General features: G+C 47.6%; 1 protein-coding gene across 3 annotated transcripts in view; it reads left to right on the forward strand.

The window, feature by feature from the left end:
- The first annotated feature begins 1,376 nt into the window (after nt 1-1,376).
- Nucleotides 1,377-21,697, forward strand: part of STIM1 (stromal interaction molecule 1) — a 196,064-nt gene continuing 175,743 nt past the window's right edge. For all 3 annotated transcript variants that reach the window (XM_004618219.2, XM_004618220.3, XM_055141676.1), the window contains exon 1: nt 1,377-1,516. In XM_004618219.2, the coding sequence (XP_004618276.1) occupies nt 1,378-1,516 (139 nt within the window). In that variant the 5' untranslated portion in view covers nt 1,377. The remainder of the gene's footprint in view (nt 1,517-21,697) is intronic.

The following is a 21,697-nucleotide window of genomic DNA, read 5'->3' on the forward strand; positions in this document are numbered from 1 at the left end:
TAACCGGGTCCGGGAGGCGCGATTTCACCAACAGTGCTTTTCGGGCGTTTCTTTCATTTTTTTTTTTTCTCGGGCATTTCCTCTTCAAACACTCGCCGGCCCCAGAGGGCCTCCCCCGGGGCGGGACCTCGGTTCCAGTCCCCACCCGCCCTGCAAAGGGGCTGGGCCTCCCCGGAGCCCCAGCTCAGGGCGCAGTTCCCAGAGCCGCCCGCCAGGGGCCGCTGCGCGCGGGTGACGCCGCGCGCGGGTTCCTCAGCGGCAGAGCGGCGGGAGCCGATTGGCTGCGCGGCGCGAGGGGGCGGGCCAGAGCCCTGAGCACCGGGGCCGAGTGGGGGGCTGGGGGAGCGCACCCCCGGGCCGAAGCGGGCTGGGCTGGGCCGTTATGGCCTCACGCAGCCTCGCGGCGGCAGTGCCGGCGCCCACGAGTCTCTCTCTTGGCCCCGTTCTAGGGCTGCGGCCAATGCAGTAGCGCCCGGGCCCGGAGATCCCGGCGGGGCGGCCCCCGCCGCTGCCGCCGCCGCCGCCTTCGCCGCAGGCCCGGGTTACCTGGGCGGCCGCGAGTCCGGCACCCGCCGGGCTGTGAGCGCGGGAGGAAGCGTCGCGGGGGTCCTAGCCGGAGGCTGCCACCAACAGGTTCTTCCGGGCCCAGGCCAGCGCTGGGGCGGGCCGGGGCTGGGTTCGGGGCCGGGCGTTGCGGGGCGGGCCCGCTGCAGAGCACGCCCCCGCCCGCCCCGGGCCCGCCCCGCAACGCCCGCCCGCCAGCTGGGGAGCCGCTGTCCCGGGCCTGGCTGGTGAGCGTCCGCCCGCCGAACCTGGGCACCGCCGGCCGCCTGGGCATCGGACGGGGCGGGGGCGCTGACCTCGGCCGAGGAGGCCCGGGGTCGCCGAGCCTCGGGCGCCCGCGGGAGCCCTGCGAGTCGCACGCGCTCCGCCGAGCTGTGCCGCTCGCCGCCCGTCGGCGGGGCGAGGCCAGGTGCTCCCCGCTTCCTCTCGCGCTTCTCCCCGCGCGCCCTCCCGCGTGCCAGGGGCCCCGGCCGCTCCCGCCCGCCGGGCCCCTCGGGTCTGGGGGGCAGCCGCCTGCCGAGCGGAGCGTGGCCCCGCGGCCGCCCTGTCCAAACTCTCCGGAAGCGGCCCCGGCCGCCGCCGCCACCGCACTAGCGGACCCGCGCTCGCACCCGAGGCGTCGGCTGGCCGCCCGCTCCCGAACTTGGAGCACTTGACCTTTGGCTGGCCGAGGCGGCGGCGGCGGCGCCTCGAGGGCATCTTGCCCCCGGGGAGGGGCGGGGGGTTGTTCCAGGACCATCGGCCAGCACTGCCGGGCACCGGCGTGGCTTCTGGGTGGCCCCAGCCAGCGCATGTTAACTGAGCCCCGGAGTCATGGAGGTGTGCGCCCGGCTAGCCTTGTGGCTCCTCTGGGGGCTCCTCCTGCACCACGGCCAGAGTCTCAGCCCCAGCCACAGCGAGAAGGCCACGGGAGCCGGCTCGGGGAACAGTAACGAGGAGTCCACTGCGGCAGGTAAGGCCTTGCCCCTGCCCAGCCCGGGCGAGGACGCGAAGCGGGGCTGTGATTAGAACTGGGGCGGTTGCCCCGGGGGGTGAGTGGAACTGGAGCGTGGGTAGGTGGGGCACCGACGCGGGGCGCTCCCTGCGCTCCTTCGTCCGAGGAGTTGTGCCTGTCCAGAAGCCACGGCCCCTTGCTCGGGCTCTCCCCGGCAACTTGTCTCATCCCGTTGGATGGCTTTGGCCGTGAGAAGCGCTCCCTGCCCGGGGGCACTGTGGCCTTTCACTTCTGCACGCTCCTGGAGCCTTGTCTGGGACAGCGCCCCCGGGCAGATGCTCACTGGGGGAGGGGGGTCTTGGCCAGTCACAGCGCTTGGCTCCAGGCCAGTGGCCAGAGGCGGGGGCTGCTTTTGCAGGAGGTAAAAAGTGTGCGCAGAGCTGGCGCCCTCTCTCCCCCCCTTGCCTTCAGCATGGTGTTTAGGAGTGTCCCAGCCCCTCCCTTTCCTGAGGTCATTTTCTTTCTCTTAGAGGTGCCCATTGCAAGTATGGAGGCAGTTCTTAAGATGGAATTCATTTTACCTGCAGGAAATTAGATGACCTTTTGGTCACACAGGTGTTATGTAATTCCTGGGACCACTTGTTGACTTACTGTTTCTTTTCTTTAATTGGTGAGCCTAGGAATTCTATGATTTTATTCCCCCCACTGGATCTCTCAAGTAGTGCCCAGGAGGCCCCAGGCCACTCTGGTGACACTTGGCCTGGTGGTGTAGACTGCTGGGTCCCAGGGGTGCCAGGGCTGTGCGTGGTGGTGCCTGGGGGAGATCCGGAGGCGCACATGGAATCTAAAACTTGCTCTGCCGCCCTTTGAGTTGTTTCCCCGGCCTCTTGATCTTTTCTGAGTTCCCCTGTGCTCTCAGGGAAACTTTGTCAGAGAGCAGGAGCCCTGGTGCCCTGTTGCGGAAGACTTCTTTTTAAAATTCAGTTATTTTGTGCAAGGCTTAGAAGGAACTCAGTCTTCTTTCTTCATTTCTCTCACCCGGTCACTGTAATCTGTCCCAAGCAGTGGACGACAAAGTGCAGGTAGTTTATAACAGTTTTTCCTTGAATGGCAAGCTCAGGTGAGGTGTGGCTCAGTGGAGACCCATGAGTATAAGAAGAAAAAGGAAACATGTGGTGGCTAAGGCGTTTCCTAGAAGAATCCAGACCCTGGCTTTGATCTACGAAGGGGTAGACCCTTTGTTGGGAAAGTCTTTTTACTGCCCCCCGCCCCATACCCAGCAATGTCTGGGGGAACCATATGTCATTACAAGGACTGAACCGGGTTCTGCCATGGGCAAGGCAAGCACCTTTCTTGTTGTATTATCTCTCTGGCCTTGGAAAAGCCTAAACCTTTGGTCTGCATTTGATTCATTTGATTCCAGGTATCTCAGTTGCTATGTTCAGAGTGAGGCCAGGGTTGCCTTCTGTGCAAGCATGGCACCTAGGCTGCTGCTGTTATGAAGATAACTCCCTCTTATCTCTTTTTTTTTTTTTTTTTTTTTTTTTTACTTTTTGGGTCACACCTGGCAATGCACAGGGTCACTCCTGGCTCTTCACTCAGGAATTACTCCTGGCGGTCCTCAGGGGACCATATGGGATGCTGGGAATCGAACCCAGGTCGGCCGAGTGCAAGGCAAATGTCCTACCCGCTGTGCTATTGCTCCAGCCCCTCCCTCTTATCTCTCATTCCTATTTCTCCATCTGGTGCCTCTTTGCCACCTGAACTCTAGCTTGAAGCTTGGTTCTCCTTGGGCTGTGGGGAGATGCAGGCCCGACTGTGAAGTAAACAGAACCATCTCTGCTGTCTCAGTGATATAACCGATAATGTAACTGAGGGGCTGGAGAGATAGCACAGTGGGTAGGGCGTTTGCCTTGCACATGGCTGACCCGGGTTCAAATCCCAGCATCCCATATGGTCCCCTGAGCACGGCCAGGGGTAATTCCTGAGTGCAAAGCCAGGAGTAACCCCTGTGCATTGCCAGGTGTGACCCAAAAAGCAAAAAAATTATATATATATATACATATATATATATATATATATATAACTGCATGTGACTGATAATATCTCTGCTTTTTTTCACCGGGAAATATGAACGCCTGACATAAAGTGAACATACATTCTTATTTTAGGGAGGGAGATGTTCTGTGTTTTAGGCACCAGCTGAAGGAGTCAAATTTCCCGAACATGTTTTGGATCACACCTGGTGGTACACACAGTTATCTCTGGTTCTGTGCTTGAGGGTTGCTCCTTGCAGTGCTCATTGACGTTTTAAGTTTTGATGTCAAACTTGGCTATCATGGAGGTGTGTATGTAAGTATGTCTGTGTGTGTATGTGTGTGTGAGAGAGAGAGAGAGAGAGAAAGAGAGAGAGAAAGACAGAGACAGAGAGAGAGACAGAGACAGAAAGACAGAGAGAGACCTAAGGTATTTATTTCAGCATCTCTCAGAACCACCTCATGCCTTGAACTTCTGGGGACAGCCTTTCAAACTGTGCTGATTATACCATTTAAACTTTTTTTGGTTTTTATTTCCTTCTGTTAAAAAGATGACATTTTTCTTTTAATCAAAATAATACTGTATCCTTGAAAGTTAAATGAGAGAGAAACAGAAAGAGACAGAGACACAGAGAGAGAGAGAGAGACAGAGAGAGAGAGAGAGAGACAGAGACAGAGAGACAGAGAGAGAGAGACAGAGAGACCTTAGACCCTAAGAATGGCTGTGGTTTGTGGGACCTGGGGGTCCCAGCAATTCTGTCTTGGTAGATTGTCTTCTGGGGCCTGTCTGGGCTTTGTTTCAGAAAGGGACTCTTTTTTGAGAAGTGGTGGTTCATTCACTGGGTTCTGCTAAAGGATTTGGGGGAAGCTTTCAGTGAACTTCAGACTTGTATTTCCAGTCTCTCTGTATCCTTAGAACATGAGTTTCATTTGCTCTTAAAGCTGTTGCTTTTTGGGCTGGAGCGACAGTACAGCGGGTAGGGTGTTTGCCTTGCATGCGGCCGACCCTGGTTTGATCCCTGCATCCATATGGTCCCCCAGGCACCACCAGGATCAATTCCTGAGTGCTAGAGCCAGGAGTAACCCCTGGACATCTCCCAGTGTGATCCCCAAAACAAAACAAACAAATGGACAAAGCCAACACTTACTTTTCAAAATCAGACTCAACATACTAATTTTTGGATTTTGTTTGTTTGGGAGCCACATCCAGCAGTGTCCAGTGCTTACTTCTGGCTCTGCACTTTAGGGTTCACTCCAGGTGGGCTTCAGGGGACTGTATATGGTGTTGGGGGTTGAACCTGGGTCACCTGAATGCAGGACAAATGCCTCACCTATTATACTCTCTCTCTAGCCCTGGAAGCATAGTAATTTTGTCTGTTCTATACCACATGTATTTTATAATTGTATGTTTTAATTGCACAGCTATTTTTCTGACAAACGTCTTTCAGTCCACCTAATAGAATGCAGGCAAGGTGTTACTTTTTAACGGTAAAGAAACAGGGTCCTGTGCTCAGTCTTAGAGGCAGATCTCTGAGTTTTTTTTTTTAAGCCTTACCAGTTAGGGCTCTCTCCTGGCAGTGCTCAGGGGACCATAAGGGATGCTAGGGATGGAACCTGGGTTGGCTGTGTGCGCATGCCTTACCCTACCCATTGTACTACCGCTTCTGCTCCATAGGCAATCTCTGACGCTTTTCCTAGACTTCTGTCCTCTCTCTCCCACCTTGTTTAAGGAGCTGTAGGCAAGGCCAAGAGAATGTTACCTTTTTTTTTTTTATTTTTATTTTTGTTTGTTTTCGTGCCATACCTGGCGGTGCTCCTGGTTGACAGCATGCAAACCAAGCCCCCTATCCACTGTACTATCTCTCTATCCCTGAAAATGTTACTTTTCTTCCATGTGTCTTGGGCAGGCCCTGGTGACTCTAACAGATTGAAGAAGAGGCAAGAGACAGAATTTTTTCCTTTTATGGGATGTATGTGCCCATCTTAAAAGCCTGCCTCTGCATATGCTTTGCTTGAGGGCCCTCTTACTGAGCAGTGGAAAGGCCATTTCTATCACCTGGCTCTGTGATGTCTATACTCTGAGTTGTGCTGTCACTTTTCCAGTAAAGATCTGTGCCTGGGGCCGGGGAATGTCCAAGGGTCAGTGTCCATTCTTCTCATGCTGAAGGTCCAGGCTCATCCCTGGTTCCTCAAGATCCTCTCAGGCAGGGATAGCAGTGACTCTCTAGCACCAAGCTGGCATGAGGCCCTGAACACCTCTAGATGTGACCTCCAAAAAAAAAGCCAAGAAGAGCAAACAAAAACCAAGTGGCTGTGATATTTTATTTTATTTAGTTTTTGGCTTTTTGGGTCACACCCGGTGTTGCACAGGGGTTACTCCTGGCTCATGCACTCAGGAATTACTCCTGGCAGTGCTCAGGGGACTATATGGAATGCTGGGAATTGAACCTGGGTTGGCTGTGTGCAAGGCAAACACCCTACCCACTGTGCTATCGCTCCAGTCCCTGGTTATGATATTTTAGGGCCCCCGTTTATAGTACTGGAGTAGAACTAATGCCTGGAACCTCCGTCAGACTCTTGGCTCCAGAAGTTAAAATCTTTCGTGCTGGATGGGAGTGAGGGGCTCTAGATGCATCTGGAGTTGTGGCTAGTGTTGGAGGCCCTGAAGGCCTCCAAACAGGAATGTGGTTTGACATGGTAGAGCTTGGACAGGGTTGTGGAGGCTGTTCTGCTAGGCAGCTTGATTGTGTGAGCTGGCTTCTCCATCATCCCCCGATGGAGTGGGAAGCCAGGGTCCGGCCTGCTCACCCAGTTAGCCAGTGCCTCCCAGGCTATAAATGGCCTGGCCATCTCAGTGGCCATGCTAATTATAGCTGAGGGTGGCACCTCAAACTTGGATTGAGGCCAAGGCCAGGTGGGTGGGGCCTGATTCAAGGCTAATTTTGGGGGTTGAGGGGGGGGTGTCACATTAATCCTGGGCCAGTTAAGACATCATATGTGCTCAGGCCTCAGCTTTGACAGTCACCCTGAGCTAGCTTAATTTATTCAGCAAACATCAAAGAGTGCCAGCTCATGTGCTATTTATTTAACAAATATTTGAGTGCTGCTCAAGGCACTGTTTGGTATTAGGGATTTAAGAATGAATGGAAGGGATATGCTTTCACCCGCATAGGGTTTACAGTCTAGTGGGGAGATAGGGAATAGTTACATATTATTTTTGTGGTTGATAATGGAAGGAAGCATAAACAGGGTGCTGGGAGAGACTGGCCTCCAGCAAAAGTAGCAACCCAGTACCTAATGAGACATTAATAACATCAATTGTATCAACAATAGCAACTTAACATGATTTAGTGTTTATTGCCCAGCAGGCCCAGTTCCAAGTATTTTATTCTATTTAAGTTTTACAAATATCCTGTGTGCTAGGTACTAACCCCATTTTTTTTTTTTTTTGGTCTCATACATTCCAGAAATTGAGCCTGGCAATCATACATGCCAAACGTATATTCTAGTTCTTTGAGCTTTCTCCTTGGTTCTCTCCTCCTTCCTATTTTTGAATAAAAAAAAGATCAAATCAGATCACAGAGAGGTTACGCTAACCCAGGAAGCTTGACCTTTCTTCTTGCTCCATCTTACTTGGTGATGCACTCTCTCAGAACTTTGTGATAAATGTTGGAATAGAGGTGTGGCATGTACATACCAAAGACTGTAGGAAGCCCAGAGGAGCAAGTGACTAACTCTGCATGGGAGACCTGGGGGAGGCTTTTCAGTTTCCCCCATGCTTTTCTTAGATCCTGTGGAGATAAAAAAAAAAAATTTCCTAATTCAAAACTTAAGAGGTGAAAATGTTAGTTCAACCCACTTTTTTTTTTTTCTTTTTGGGTCATACCTGGCAATGCATAGGGATTATTCCTGGCTCTGCACTCAGGAATTACTCCTGGTGGTGCTCAGGGGACCATATGGTATGCTGGGAATTGAACCCGGGTTCAAATCCCTATTTAAGGCAAACACCCTGCCGCTGTGCTATCACTCCAGCCCCTGAACCCACTTATTTTTATGGATTAGGAAACTGATATCCAGAGAGGCACCAAATGGAACTTCTGTTAAATTATTAGTAGAACAAGGTGATGGCGTTGGCACACTATTGTTGCTCAGTCCATAGTGAGTGCTACTGCTTGCTTTGCCTCATGGAAGGAACTTAGAAGTCTAAGTCTGGTGTTGGAATGGGGATGTTAGTTAGAGACTCTGGAACATGACATAAGGCATCGGCTTAATGAAGCACACGGCCAGGCAGTATAGAGTGTAGGCTGCGAAGTTAAGAGCCCTATGTGGGCTGGGGTAGACTTAGGGTGGTGGGAGAGAACTTCCTGGAAGGAGGGATTGTGGGAGCACAAGAAAACCAGGAGAAAGTAGTCTGATTTAGGGAAGATTGGAGGAAAAGGGAGTGTTGTAGATGTTGGGGTCCATCAGATCATGGGGTTTCACTATTTGTTGGCTTCACAGTAGTGGGGCAGAGTTTCATACTTGGCCAGCTGCCTCTCGCATGAATGCCTGTAGGGAGGAAGCTAACAGTTACGTGTGATCTAGCATGGGCCTAATAACCGCGATAATTTTGAAGTAATAGCACTGTAGCACTGTAGGACTGTCATCCCGTTGCTCATCAATTTGCTCGAGCAGGCACGAGTAATGTCTCCGTTGGGAGACTTGTTACTGTTTTTGGCATATCGAATACGCCACGTGGAGCTTGCCAGGCTCTGCCATTAGGCGGGATACTCTTGGTAGCTTGCCGGGCTCTCCTAGAGGGACAAAGGAATTGAACCTGGGTCAGTCGAGTGCAAGGCAAACGCCCTGCTTGCTGTGCTATCGCTCCAGTTCTAATTTTGAAGTAATAAAGAGTATAAACAGTCTTTTTGGATAGCTGCAACAATGTCACGCGACATGAAAATGTAATTTCTGTGGATCACAAAATGATAGACACTGTTACTAATACTGTTGTTGGTTGCTTACAATGATAGAATGGAAGGAAATGCTACTTTCAGTGAGAGAATATTGAAAATAAAGATGTAATTTCTTTTCCCGTCCAAATTCACAGGCTCCTTTGTTTCTACCCAAGGGCCTTTCAGGAATGTAGGGCCTCAGTGTAAAGAACTCTGGCTTTCTGGCTGGGGAAAGGATGATGTCGGTTTCCTAGGTCTCTGCAGGACCAGGGTCTGAGCCCGAGGCCTGGTTTCCTGCTCAGTGACTCCGAGATACGCTGCTGAGCAACTCTGGGGCGTGCGGAGCAGCTCCGGTTCCCTTTGTGGGAAATGTTCTCAGGAAACCCTGCAGCTCTGGCCCTCAGCCTTGTAGGGAGGCTGATACCAGACCGGGTCTCCACTCCCGCGTTCTTTCTTCCCTTTCTTATTTTGTTAACTGCTGATAAGAAAAGTATTCTGAAATATTTAAAATATACAGCAAAGTATAACGCATTGTATGTCAGTGCAACACACTTTAAGAAACAACAACACTGAGATTCTTCTCAGGACTCTGTCAGTGTCTAGAGCGAGGCATAGCACAGCTTTATCTGGATGTGTGCGTTCCCTCTTGGGGTAAGCTCTTCGTGGAGGGTGGAAGGAGGATCTGAGGAGGAGCTGGACTTTATCTGTTTTTTTTTTTTTTTTTTTTTTTTTTTGTGCCCAGCTTAAAAACTCTGTTAAAGTTTGTGGGACAAGCTGAAATTAGGATTCACTTGACCGGAACAGATTGTGTTTTCTCTCTCTCAGACCATCTCCTATTGCTTGGTATATTTGTTCTAGGCTTTTCTTTAACTTAGGAGGTATCCTCATCCAAGGCACTTAGTGTTTTCGTTCAGGTTTGTTTATTCCTTTTCAATCCATTTTATTTATTTTTAATTTCTTTTGGGTTCTATCCAGTGGTGTTCAGGGTTTGCTCCGGGTTCTGTGCTCGGGGATCAGTCCTGGTGGTGCTCAGGGGACCATAGGTGGTGCTGGAGATTGAACCTGGCTTGGGTGCTTGAAAGGCAAATGCTCTTCCCACTGTAGTCTTGCTCCAGCCCCCATTCTGTTTCATTTTCTTTACAGTTTTTGAATTAGTGCTACTGTTATTATGAGGCTCATTTTATCTTATTTTAATTAATGATTTAGGTTTCCCTATCTGCCCCCATCCCTTAGTTCTTATGACTGGGGGATCCCATTCATCCCTTGTACATTTTTTGGGCCATACCTGACTGTGCTTAGGACTTACTCCTGGCTCTGAGCTCAATTATCACTCCTGGCAGCACGTGTTTGAGGAACCGAAACAGGATTGGTGTATGTAAGGCAAGTACCATATCCACTGAGCTGTCTTTGTTGCTTGTACATCTGTAGCTGTGGTAGTCAGCGGGCATTGCACATCAGATTGTGATGCTTGCACATATGTAACTTTAACAAGCACTCGTGAGGCACACAACTTACGGTTGTGCTGCTTGCCAGAGGTTGCACTTCCTGGAAGTAGCATTCATTATTATTATTTTTTGGTTTTCTTTTGTGTGTGTGTGTTACACCTGGCAATGCTCAGGGCTTACTCCTGGCTCTGCACTCAGGAATTACCCCTGGCAGTGCTCAGGGGACCATATGGCATGCTGGGAATTGAACCTGGGTGGGCTGCGTGCAAGACAAACTCCCTACCCACTGTGCTATCACTCCAGCCCCTGGAACTAGCGTTCAGACATCTTTCAATTGCAGTGCTTGACAGGGCTTAGGCCCCTTTTCCTGATGCTCATTTACACCTGGCTGCTCTGCACCTGGAAATTGCTTCTGTTCTCAGGGATCACAGAACTGCTCAGATCATGCTTGGTGCATGTGGGACACTATAGATTAAAACTTGTGATTATATGTTTATAAGACAGGTGTTCTGAGCCACTGTACTACTCCTCTAGGCCTATTTTTCTGTGTTTTGTTGGGCCATACTGGGTGGTGTCAGGGGGCTACTCCAGGCTTTGTGCTTTGGAGTTAATCTTGGTGGTGTTTGGGGTATCATGTGGTGCTGGGGATTGAACCTGGAGGATCAGCCCCATGCAAGACAGCCGCCTTAACCTTTGTATTAATCTCTCTGGGCTTTTTTTTTTTTTTTTTTTTTGCTATACCCAGCTGTGCTTAGGGCTTATTCCTGACTCTGTGCTCAGGGATCACTCCTGGCAGAGCTTGGGGGACCATATGTGGTGCTAGGGATCAAGTCTGGGTAGGCCACATGCAAGGCAAGCACCTTACCTGCTGTACTATTGCTCTGGTCTCATCTATCCCCTTTTACAGTTTTGGGAACCACACCTGGCTATGCTTGGGGGCTAGTCCTTGTTCACTGATGAGGGGTTACTCCCCAGTAATGCTCAGGGGGTCAGGGGGTACCAGGAATCGAACACACGGTCTGTCACATGCAAATCAAGTGCTTTACCACTGAGCCATATTCTGGCCCATTTGTGCTCATTTTAAAAATGAAGAATTTGTAGCTGAGAAATTTGTGTTCTTGGTCGCAGAGTATGCCTGGGGATGTGGCTCAGCAGTAGAGCCTTCTGTTTTGCACACTAGAATCCATGAATTTGGTTACAGGCATTGCCCGGCATTACTGAATGTGGTCCTGATAGCAATTGCCTTCAGGGTCCCTAGTGCCACACAAAGTTTGTAATCCCTGGTGCACCACAACCAAATTTACAAGCACCAGTCACCACAGCAGTGGCAAAGGGAAATGAAAAGTGGGGAGAAAAAGTGATAGGATCAGAACATATTAGCTGTCTACTACCGTGAAAGTGGATTTTCCTGAGCTGGTGGGTTCTTTGAGAAATGTGTGAAAGATTTGCTTACAAAACTCAGAAGGTTAAGAAGAGTTTACTGTATAGTTGAAATAGTTCATTCTGGAGCTGGAGCAATAGTACGGCGGGTAGGGTGTTTGCCTTGCACAAAGCCAGTTGTGGTTCGATCCCTGGCACCCCCTATGGTCCTCCAGCACTGCCAGGAGTGGTCCTTGAGGGCAGAGGCAGGAATAAATCTGAGCACTCCTGGGTGTGGCCCATAGACAAACAAAAGACTTTTTTAGTTTATATTCTATAAAGTTGGTAGAACGTGACTGAAGAGAATTTATTGACTTGTTTTTAATTTTACTACAGTTCATGAGGCAATTGTTTAGAAGATAAGAAACTCTTTTGGAAAGGATTAGATAAAGTTAAAGAAATAGCATCAGAAAGATCAATGTTTTATAATTTTTCATTCTTTGTCTTTAAAAAGTCATCTAGATCAGGGACAGGAGAGATTGCACGTAGGTTGCTTGCCTTGTATGCTGCCGGCACATCTTATGGTCCCCTGAGCCCCACCAGTGCTGATCCTGCGTACAGAATCAGGAGTAAGCCCTCAGCACTGCTGGGTGTGTTTGGCCCAGCAGGCTCTCTTCACTTGGAAGAGGTTCTTCCAAGTCTAGATGTTCTTAGGGGGCGTTCTCCCTGGTGTTGCTCTGGGACCCTGGGGCCACGACTGGTGATATTCAGTGCTGCAGTGCACACCTGGTGACTGTAGTGTTTGGACCTGGAGACGCTGTGCTGCTGTGTCTAGGGATGCATACCCTCCCACTCCCCGGGCCACGGTGCTCACTCAGGGACTTCCAGGGCCACACTCACAGTGCTTAGAGGAGCAGTGTGGAACTTGGTGACTCGAGTACACAGCCAAGCACTCCGACCCTTTGATCCGTATCTTCTTTCCCACACTAGGTTTTTCCGCCAAGCCGTAGGGAAGCTACGTAGGAGATAGTATTTGGCCTTGTTTCTGGCCTCTACACCCTTCCTCTTACTGGTGTCACTACTTCTCTAGTCTTACCTGTAGGCTTGAAATGGCCAGCCGGATGTACCTAATCTACACCCTTTTATTATTGGTGCATAATAAAATTCCCTCAAACATTTATTAACTTACAGCTTCTGTGGATTAGGAACTTGGGTTGCTGCTCAGCTGGGTGCTTCTGGCTCCAGATGTGTGCTGAGGCTGTGGTTCAGTTCCTGGGCTGATACTGGTCTCAACTGGGGAGAGAGTATTTGCTTAGAAGCTCATTTATATGGTTGTTGGCAGGCATTTGTCTCTTGCCTCATGGGTCTCTCTCTGTCTGGCTGCTTTATGACATGACAGTTGGCTTTCTCTAAGATGGGGGACAGGGGGAAGAGAACCCAAGATGGAAGCCACTGTCTTTGTATCATCTAATCTCACAACTGATAGTGCTACAACTTCTGCTGTGTTCTGTTTGTTTTGACATTTTAACTATTATTATTTTTCATTTGGGGAGGGTGGTCCCAAGCGGTATTCGGGGGATCCAGAGACTGCTCCTGTTGATTCTCTGCCAGCTGGGCCAGATCACTGAGTGCTAGGCTCCAAGGATGTAGAGGTGCTCAGACCATACAGTGTCAGAGCACATGAGGTCTCTAGGGCCAGCCACCCCTGATGGTGATGGGGAACCATGTGGTGCCAGGGATAAGATGGGATTGGGAGCATGTAAGGCATGCACCTTAACCCTAACTTATATTATCTCCCCAGACTCTGGGAGGGTTTTTTAAAAAAATTTTTTTTTATTAAAGAATCACCGTGAGGTACGGTTACAGACTTACAAACTTTCGTATCCATTCCTCCACCAGTGCCCATCATCTGGGAGGGTTTTTGAAAAAGTCATCATTCCTAGTGGTGCTTGGGACTACTCCCAGTTCTGTGCTCAGGGTCTGCTCCCAGTAGTGCTCATGGGACCATGCGGTATTGGGGGTTGAACTGGGCCTTCCACATGTAAAGCATGTGATCACCCTTTTGAACTTATCCAGGCCCCTAACCTATCTTATTTTGGTTTGTTTTTATTTTTGGGGCATACACAGCATTGTTCAGGGTTTACTTCTGACTCTGAGCTTAGGGACCATTCCTGGTGGGGCATGAGGAACTATATATAGTGCTGGGGATTAAACCCCAGTCAGGCATGTGCAAGGTAAATGCCCTACCTGTATCCTTTCTCTGTACCTGCTAGCCTAGCTTTTTGTTTTTGGGCCATACCTGGCGGTACTTGGGTTACTCCTGGCTCTGCACTCAGAATCACTCCTGACAGACTCTGGAGACATATGAGATGCCGTTGATAAAACTTGGGTCATGCAAGGCAAGTGTCCGACCTGCTGTACTATCACTATGGTGCCTAACCTAGGTTTTTGTCCTAGGTTCTGTTCCTGCCACTCAATTTCTTGTTTGGTATCTTTAGTTTCAAACCCCATTGCCACAGCTGCTGGCCTTACAGCTTTTATTACTTCCAGCTTGGCTTTTGAAAGCTAGATTTATAGATGGAGTGACTTTTGGAAAGTGTATATTGTCAGATACAAAAATTTACTCCAACCTTTGGGACCCTGTATATTAGGTGCAAGGATCCTTATAGTTGAAAGGGCTTTTTAAGGAAGGTCTCTCTCCAATTCCTCATTTTACACATAAGAGCAACAAACTTGCCCAGAGCTTTGCTTTTCTAGGACTAGACTTCAGTTTTGTGCGGTTCTCATGCACATGCTATTCCCACGTGTAAGATAGCCAGATTGGATTATTAAGGGAAGTACTATCTACACAGAAGAGACAAGAAAACAAGAAAGCAGTTCACAATATTGTGTTCTGTTCATGGAAATTGGACTGGCAGAATTGGCTGTATACAAATTCAGTGTCATGTCTTGCTTCTGAGGACTTTCCTGCATAGGAGGAAAGCTGTTATATAATATGGCAGAGAAAAAGAGGCTCAGTAATATCTATGACCTGTGGTTACTAATGTCTATATTCCATGATACTGTCTTGGCAATCTCCATTCAAGCAGGGAGCTGCATCTCTGTTGGAATATACTGGGTAGGCTTCCTGAGGATGGGACAGAATGGTACCGCATCGCTCGCCCTTTTGGCTTAGCTGACTGCATTTTGTTTTGATCTGGAGTCTCTTATGGCATGATAAATGTATCTAAAACATGTGTGGCCATCTGGAAAGTGACCAAGGGGAGCTTTCTGGGCACTGAGAATTTGACAAGACCTTGCCTGTGTTGGCTCAGCTTGCTTGAGCTGAAGGTTTTTTGATTTGCTATGATCATGGTATGACTATGGTCCTATCATATTTATCATAGTGGAGCAGATTTGTTTCACGTGAGACGCCATGCAAAGAAAAGCCTGCAGCGAGCCAATGGACCTGTATGTTAGGGCCCATCTAGCTGGAATGACTGCCAACCTCGGCAGTTGGGGGACCAGTAAAGGGAGAGAAGGAAATAACTGAAATGCATAGTAGACCCAGGAAAAGGCAGCCAGCTCTGAGCTGCCCTTGCTGAAAGGTCCCTAACTGCCCTGAGGCCCATCAATCAGGGAATAGGTCGGTTGACAGATGGGGTTGGGATATAAAAGGGGCACAGAGATATAGGGGCACACACACTCTCTGGGGAGACAGCCCTGATCGAGTATTGATCAGTATCTATACTCAGTGCTTGGCACAAAATAAAGTTCTGCTGAACTTTTGTGTTTGTGTTACACTTGTTCCTTAGATCATGGACCCTAATGCTGTACTTTTGCTTTTGGCTTGAAATAAGCTCCCTAGCTGAAAACAGGAACTGATGATTTGCTTCTGGACTCTAGATGGTGCAGATTCTAAAGTTTGTCTATGGGTTGTAGTTTGTTTTATTTCTTTCTTTCTTCTTCTTCCTTCCTTTTTTCCTTCCTTCCTTCCTTCCTTCCTTCCTTCCTTCCTTCCTTCCTTCCTTCCTTCCTTCCTTCCTTTCTTCCTTCCCTCCCTCCCTCCCTCCCTCCCTCCCTCCCTCCCTCCCTCTCTCTCTCTCTCTCTCTTTCTTTCTTTCTTTCTTTCTTTCTTTCTTTCTTTCTTTCTTTCTTTCTTTCTTTCTTTCTTTCTTTCTTTCTTTCCTCTCCCTCTGTCTCTTTCTGCTTTTGAGTTTACTCCTGGCTTTGTGCTCAGGGGTCACTCCTGGCTCAGTGCTCAGGGGATGGAACCAGGGCTGGCCTTGTGCAAGACAAGTAACCTTAACCTCTGTACTATCACTCTCGCCCCTGGTTGTAGTTTCTTTCCTGATCTAGGGTCTGGCCTCAGACCATTTTGTCCATTTCATCTTTCTCTGTTCCCTTATTTTCATCTGATCCAGCCAGTTTATTTATTTTTTCTTTTTATTTTCCTGGTCAACAGAATGTACCTTGCATCACTTCTCTTTTTGCCTTCACTTAGGTCATCTTATTCTCCTTCCAGAATATTCTCCCTCCTCCCCCCCTTCTTCTTTTCTACTTAATCTTTCAAACCTCTGTGAAGTCTTTTCTGACACTCAAGCTAATTACAAATTCCTCTTATCTCAGATCAAACTCAAGCACATGCTGTGTGCAATACTCTCTTTGTACTTCAACAGTGCTTTGTCTCTTAAAGCAAGAGACAGATAGCCAGGTATAAAATTGAGTACTGGGTCCTGGCTTGAGTCCATAATGATATTTGATGGTGGTGTTGGGGTTCAAACCTATGACCACAAACATACAAGGTAGTTGCTCTACTGTGGAGCTATATACTTGTACTATGTTGTGTAGTTTGTTTTCTTTTAATGTTTTTTGGGCCACACCCAGCAATGCTCAGGCATTACTCCTGGCTCTGCATCAGGAATTATTCCTACCTGTGCTTAGGGGATTGTATGGGGACCTGAGGATTGAACCTGGGTCAGCTGAGTCAAGCACTATAAAAACTATTGTTCTATTGCTCTGGCCCCATGTCGTGTAAATTTTAAGTCCTCTCTCCCTGTCTCACTTGAAGGCAATAATAATGCCTGTTTTACCCCAAAACCCAAAAGGAGAGAGGGAGTGAGCAAAAGGGAATGCCCTGCCACAGAGGTGGTGTGGGGTGGGGGTGGTGGGAAGGATACTGGGATCATTGGTGGTAGAGAATGGGCAATGGAGGAGGTATGGGTACTCGATCATTGTTTGACTGAAATATAAGCATGAAAGTTTGTAAGTCTGTAATTGTACTTCATGGTGATTCATTAAAAAAATTATAATAGTCTGTTTTATTGACCAAAATATCATTTTTTAGTATCTATCACAGTGATGATCAGAGAGTATATATCCAATAGACACATAGTAAATGAGTAACAATGAATTGACTCTGGATTGAGTAGGTAGGGCAGAAGAATGACAAGTAAATTGGCCTCAATTCTTATGAAAACCTAAGATGGGAGCCCTCTGTTAGGGGTAGAAAGGGGTATGTGTGTGTGTGTGTGTGTGTGTGTGTGTGTGTGTGTGTGTGTGTGTGTTTTAAGGAGTAGGCTTTATTTTTTATTGTTGGTGATCTGTCACTTCATCCTTATTCTCTGAGCATCTGCTAAAGCCGAGTCTGGTAAAAGTTGCCAATCGCAGTGTGAGATGATTTGGTCCTGGACTCCGGTTGGCAGTTTCTGTTAGCCACTGCAGTGGTTGCCCTGTGTGCGTGGCCGCAGTTGGAGTGGTGTTGGGCTGTGCTATAGAAGGCTGACTTGGGTTTTTCTACTCCTAATATTTGATTCCATGGGCCATGTGGATTTTACTTAAGTCAGACTTAAAATGAACAGAATAAAGTTCCTTTTCAGAGTTTGGCTTTTCATTCTTGGACTGTTATATCGCAGGGAGGTAGGATAGTTCAGTAATGATGACTGGCTAGTTAAATATTTATCTTCGATGCTGAGAGTTCCCTGGGCTTCAAGAGAACTCCCGCCTGAACAGAAATCACACGGATTTTCCATCAAGGTAGTGGGGAGGTGCTTCCACTGGTGGAGGTTACAGAGAAAGTTAACTATGCCGTTAGCATGACCCAGCTAGGACAGACTTGTTCTTTTCATCCGTGAGCTGTGTGGACAGAAATCCTGTCTGCCTGTGTTGTGTTTTGGCCTAGGTGATGGCCAGAAATTACACTGGCAGGCAGGCACGCTTCCAAGTTTTATATGCCTCTAATTTTGTCTAGTGTGATTCAGTATCTCAGCTCTTTGGCCTCTCTGGGTTATCTTAGGCTTCTCAGGAAGCTCTTAGAACTCTCAACACCACTCTGTATGTTAAAACAAATGTGGTCTTGTTTGCCAAGTTCTCAGAGTCAGCATCTGAAATGTAGTGATCAGGGGAGTTTGTTGCCCTTTAGGTATGATATATATATATATATGTTAAAAGCAGATGTATCTCTGTGTGTGTGTGTGTGTGTGTGTGTGTGTGTGTGTGTGTGTGTGTGTGTGGTTAAATTGAAGGAGACCTTGTCTTAAGAACCCTTTTACTGAACAGGAGAAATTTTCTTGGAACTCATACTTCATATATCTGAAGAGAGAAGTATGTGATAAGATAACTCAAAAAGCTTCAATGAAAAGAAAGAGGATGAAAGCTACTACTTATTAAGCAATTGTTACTTTTTGCACACTGGCTCCATATTTATATCTGTACAACAATCTTTGAAGGTGGGTACATTTCCCCCCCCCCTTTTTCCATTGTGCCCCACTTGGTGGTGGTGCTCAGGGGCTACTCCTGGGTCTGTGCTCAGGGACTATACCTAGTGGGGCCAGAATTCAAACCAGGGTTGCTGCTGCAGCAGCACATTAGGCAAATGCCTTAACTTTTGCACTCTCTCTGATATTATTATTACTATTTTAAATTGGGGCTTTACTCAGTGGTGCTGGGGGCGGACTTTGTGATGGATCAAACTCAAAGCCTTGCATGTACTAGGAATGTGCTCTACCGCTTGAGCTGGTTCTCTGACCCCTAAAGGTCGATGCCCTTTTCATGTTACAGATGGAGAAACTGTACTGAATATTTAAGTAATTTTCCCAAGGTGCCTATGCTACCATTTGAGTTTAAATTTATCTGACTCAAAGGTGAATGCCATTTCTATTTTTGTGTAATAATGTGCGGGGAAGGCAAGAAACAATGTTATGAATTTAGATAGTGGCATGCATTTGGTTTAGAAAGTGTGCAGCTAATGAAACTGCATCAGTTTGCTGTACCATTAAAGTGGGTTGGAAAAATGGTGTAGGAGTTGAAGGGTGGGAAGGAGAAGAGGAAGTTGTAAAGTATGAAGTATAAATTACAGTGAACTTTCTCCTTGTCAACAAAGATTTCTGGAGACAAGACTTTAATTTTGGCTATAAAACTCTTATAAATGTTTATAAATGAATCCACCTGTAGATTTTGGCCTCACCTGGTGGTGCCTAGGGTGGAGGAGTGCGGGATCTCACACCACAGGGCCTTGAACCTGGGCTCTCAGCATGCAAAGCCTGTGTCCCAGCCCTTTGAGCCATCTCCCCAGTTCTCACCTATAAATCTTGACTAGAGAGGTCACATTAGTGACAGAGTGATGTGTTTATGCAGTTTGTATTTTCCAAAAATAACATCCTGGTTGAGATTTTCTGGATTGAGGTTTGATTTTTTTGTTTGTTTTTGTTTTTACTTTTTCTTTTTGGGTCACACCTGGCAATGCTCAGGGGTTACTCTGGGCTTTGCACTCAGGAGTTACTCCTGGCGCTCAGGGGACCATATGGAATGTCGGGGATCGAACTGGGTCAGCTACGTGTTCAATGTGTTCAGCTAGATTGCTCCTAGCTGCTGTGCTGTCACCCTGAGCTTTGGTTTAAGGTATTCCTGACCTCTTCAGTCAGTATTCAAAATGCATGTTATATGACAATCCCTGACTATAGGAGGATTGAGAATAATAGGGGCGTTAAGATGTCCTCCTACTTTTTTTGGTTGTTGTTTGGACTACACCCAGTTTCTGTTCAGGGATCACTTCTGGCTTTGTCTCAGGGTTCACTCATGGCAGTGCTTCAGGGGACCATATGTGCTGCCAGGGATTGTATCTGGGTCTGCTGTATGCAAGGCAAGCGCCTTACCCTGTTCTATTTCTCCAGCCCTAGCAATTTTTAATTTTAATTTTTAAATTTTTTTTAATGTAGGAGTACTACTATTTATTCAGCCACTGATTGAACTGATTGAAGTGGGCATGAACTCCACCCTAACAATTTTTTTAAAAACTGTAGTTTAGATAGCATGGCTACAGTAGTGTCAGGGCATAAGAATGTGTTTGATGCCGCCTTTCTGGTAACCCATAGCCAGTTGCTTTTGCTGACCTGAGTGTGTACTTTGAATCAGAAGCCAGAGCTTGGTGAGGCCTGATTCCCCCAAGAATTCCTGCTGAAAATTAGGGCACTTGAGCAGATCTAATTGGTTGAACTGTGTGAAGGGCAGAGGCTTTCCCTGGGGGCTCCTTTTAATCTCCTGTGGTTATAGACTTTTAAGGTTGGACTAATTAAAATGTTGGCAGCTGGACTCAATATTTTCTTTATACGAGGTCCTGCTTCAGCCCCCAGACTACCAGAGCTGGCACAGGGCTGTCTGTCCTTGGCAGCTTGGGAGGGCGTTTCCATATTTTCATCGGACTAAATGCACGGTGACGTGGTATTTGTCCAGAGCAAGTGGCCAAATATCTCTTGGTAAAACCTGGGTCTAGGTATGTCTGAATTTGTCACTCCCCAAATCCCCAAGTGCCTTTTCAGGTGGATTCTTGCTTTTATTAGCCCCCAAAGGCCTTTGTTCTGTTTGCTGGCAAGTAATTTCCATTACCCTGAGGTAGTCTTTCTTAATGTATATTCCTTTTTGAACTAGAAAAGGGAGAAGAAAGGCATTGTTAGTTAGTCCCACTATATGCTAGGATTGGGATTGAATCTGGGTCTCTGCAGACAGAACCTATGCTCTTGCCCCACCTGACAGTTATATTTTGACATGTCCATAGCATCTCATAATGCCTGTCTTACAGATGAGGAAATAGACATAGAAAATGGGAAATAATTTGCACAGTTATTATTACCACCTGAGTGTAACTGAGCCAGAATTCAAATTCAAGTCTCACCTGAAGCCTTAGACTCCTGGAGCCGGAGTGTTGGGATAGTGGTAAGGCATTTGCCTTGCTCACAGCTGACCTGGGCTCAATGGATGTGATCCCCACGCTACCCCTTCTCCCCCCCCACCAAAAAAAAAAACAAAACACCTCAGGTTCCTGAGGTAGCACAAATTATTATTTTATATCCTCCAGTCTTTCTATGCTTATCTATTTTCCTATTCTCCCAAGTCTTCTCTGCTCCTTCAGCCAGAATTATTTCCCAGAGTACTCTGCTCTGCTCTTTTCTCTGGCTAATTTTCCTTGAGGTTTGGATCTACCTTGTTCATTTGACTAGTCTCATTCCTGAAAATGTGAATGTAGTTGTTAAAGGATTGAAAGAAGTTAGAGTGTCAATCTTTCAGGAGTCCTGATAGACTGGTAAGGAGGACTTGAGGCAGTGTCCTGTTTCAAATCCTGATTAAAGCTGGGCCTGCATCTTCTAGGTTTGCTCAGACTATGGTTTGTTTTACACTGATGGCATCAGGGCTTCGTAAATGCCTTTTGAGCCCCGGAAGAGCCGGCATTCTTTCCCTTAGGTTCCTTCCCATGGCATTTGGCTTTATAGTTTGTTTCTTTCTTGTAGTTTCCTGGTAATCAAGAGTAGACTCATTGCTGCCTGAAGTGTTGTGACAAAAGTCTCAGCCTGAATGTTGCTGGAATGTACTTGTTTGTGGTGCTTAGCTTTCTTTTGTAAAGAGCGTACTGTGTTACTAGCCCTGTATTTGGGGCTTATATTTTCTGCAACCTCTGCCTTTTGCCCTTGCCTTGTACGCAGCCAACCTGGGTTTGATCTTTGGCATCACATGGTCCCCGGAGCCCACTGTGTGTGATCCCTAAGCACAAAACCAGGAATTAGCCCTGAACACGTCGTGTGTTTCCCCAAACAAAACAAAACAGGAAAAAGTTTTCCTGATATGGCAATCCTGCAAAGGTATTTTTCTAGTTTGAGTTTTGGGTCCTACTCGGTGGTGCTCAAGGACTACTCTGTGTTCAGGGGTTGTTCCCAGTGGTGCTCAAGGGGCCATTTGCTGCTGGGGATCAAGCTGCCTTAACCCTGTATTACTCCCGTGGCCCTGTAACTCATAAATGCAATTTGTAAGTTGAATTGTCTTTTACACTATCTTGAAAAAAATTGTTTTAAATCCCCCCCTTCCCTTTGTTATAATTGGTGTTGTGATGATAGGGTTGTACATGTGCCCTGCTGTGGTGTTCACAAGGTGTATACTTCTTGTGGTGTTTGCATACAT

Source organism: Sorex araneus, chromosome 6 (genome assembly GCF_027595985.1).
Source record: "Sorex araneus isolate mSorAra2 chromosome 6, mSorAra2.pri, whole genome shotgun sequence".
NCBI lineage: Eukaryota > Metazoa > Chordata > Mammalia > Eulipotyphla > Soricidae > Sorex > Sorex araneus.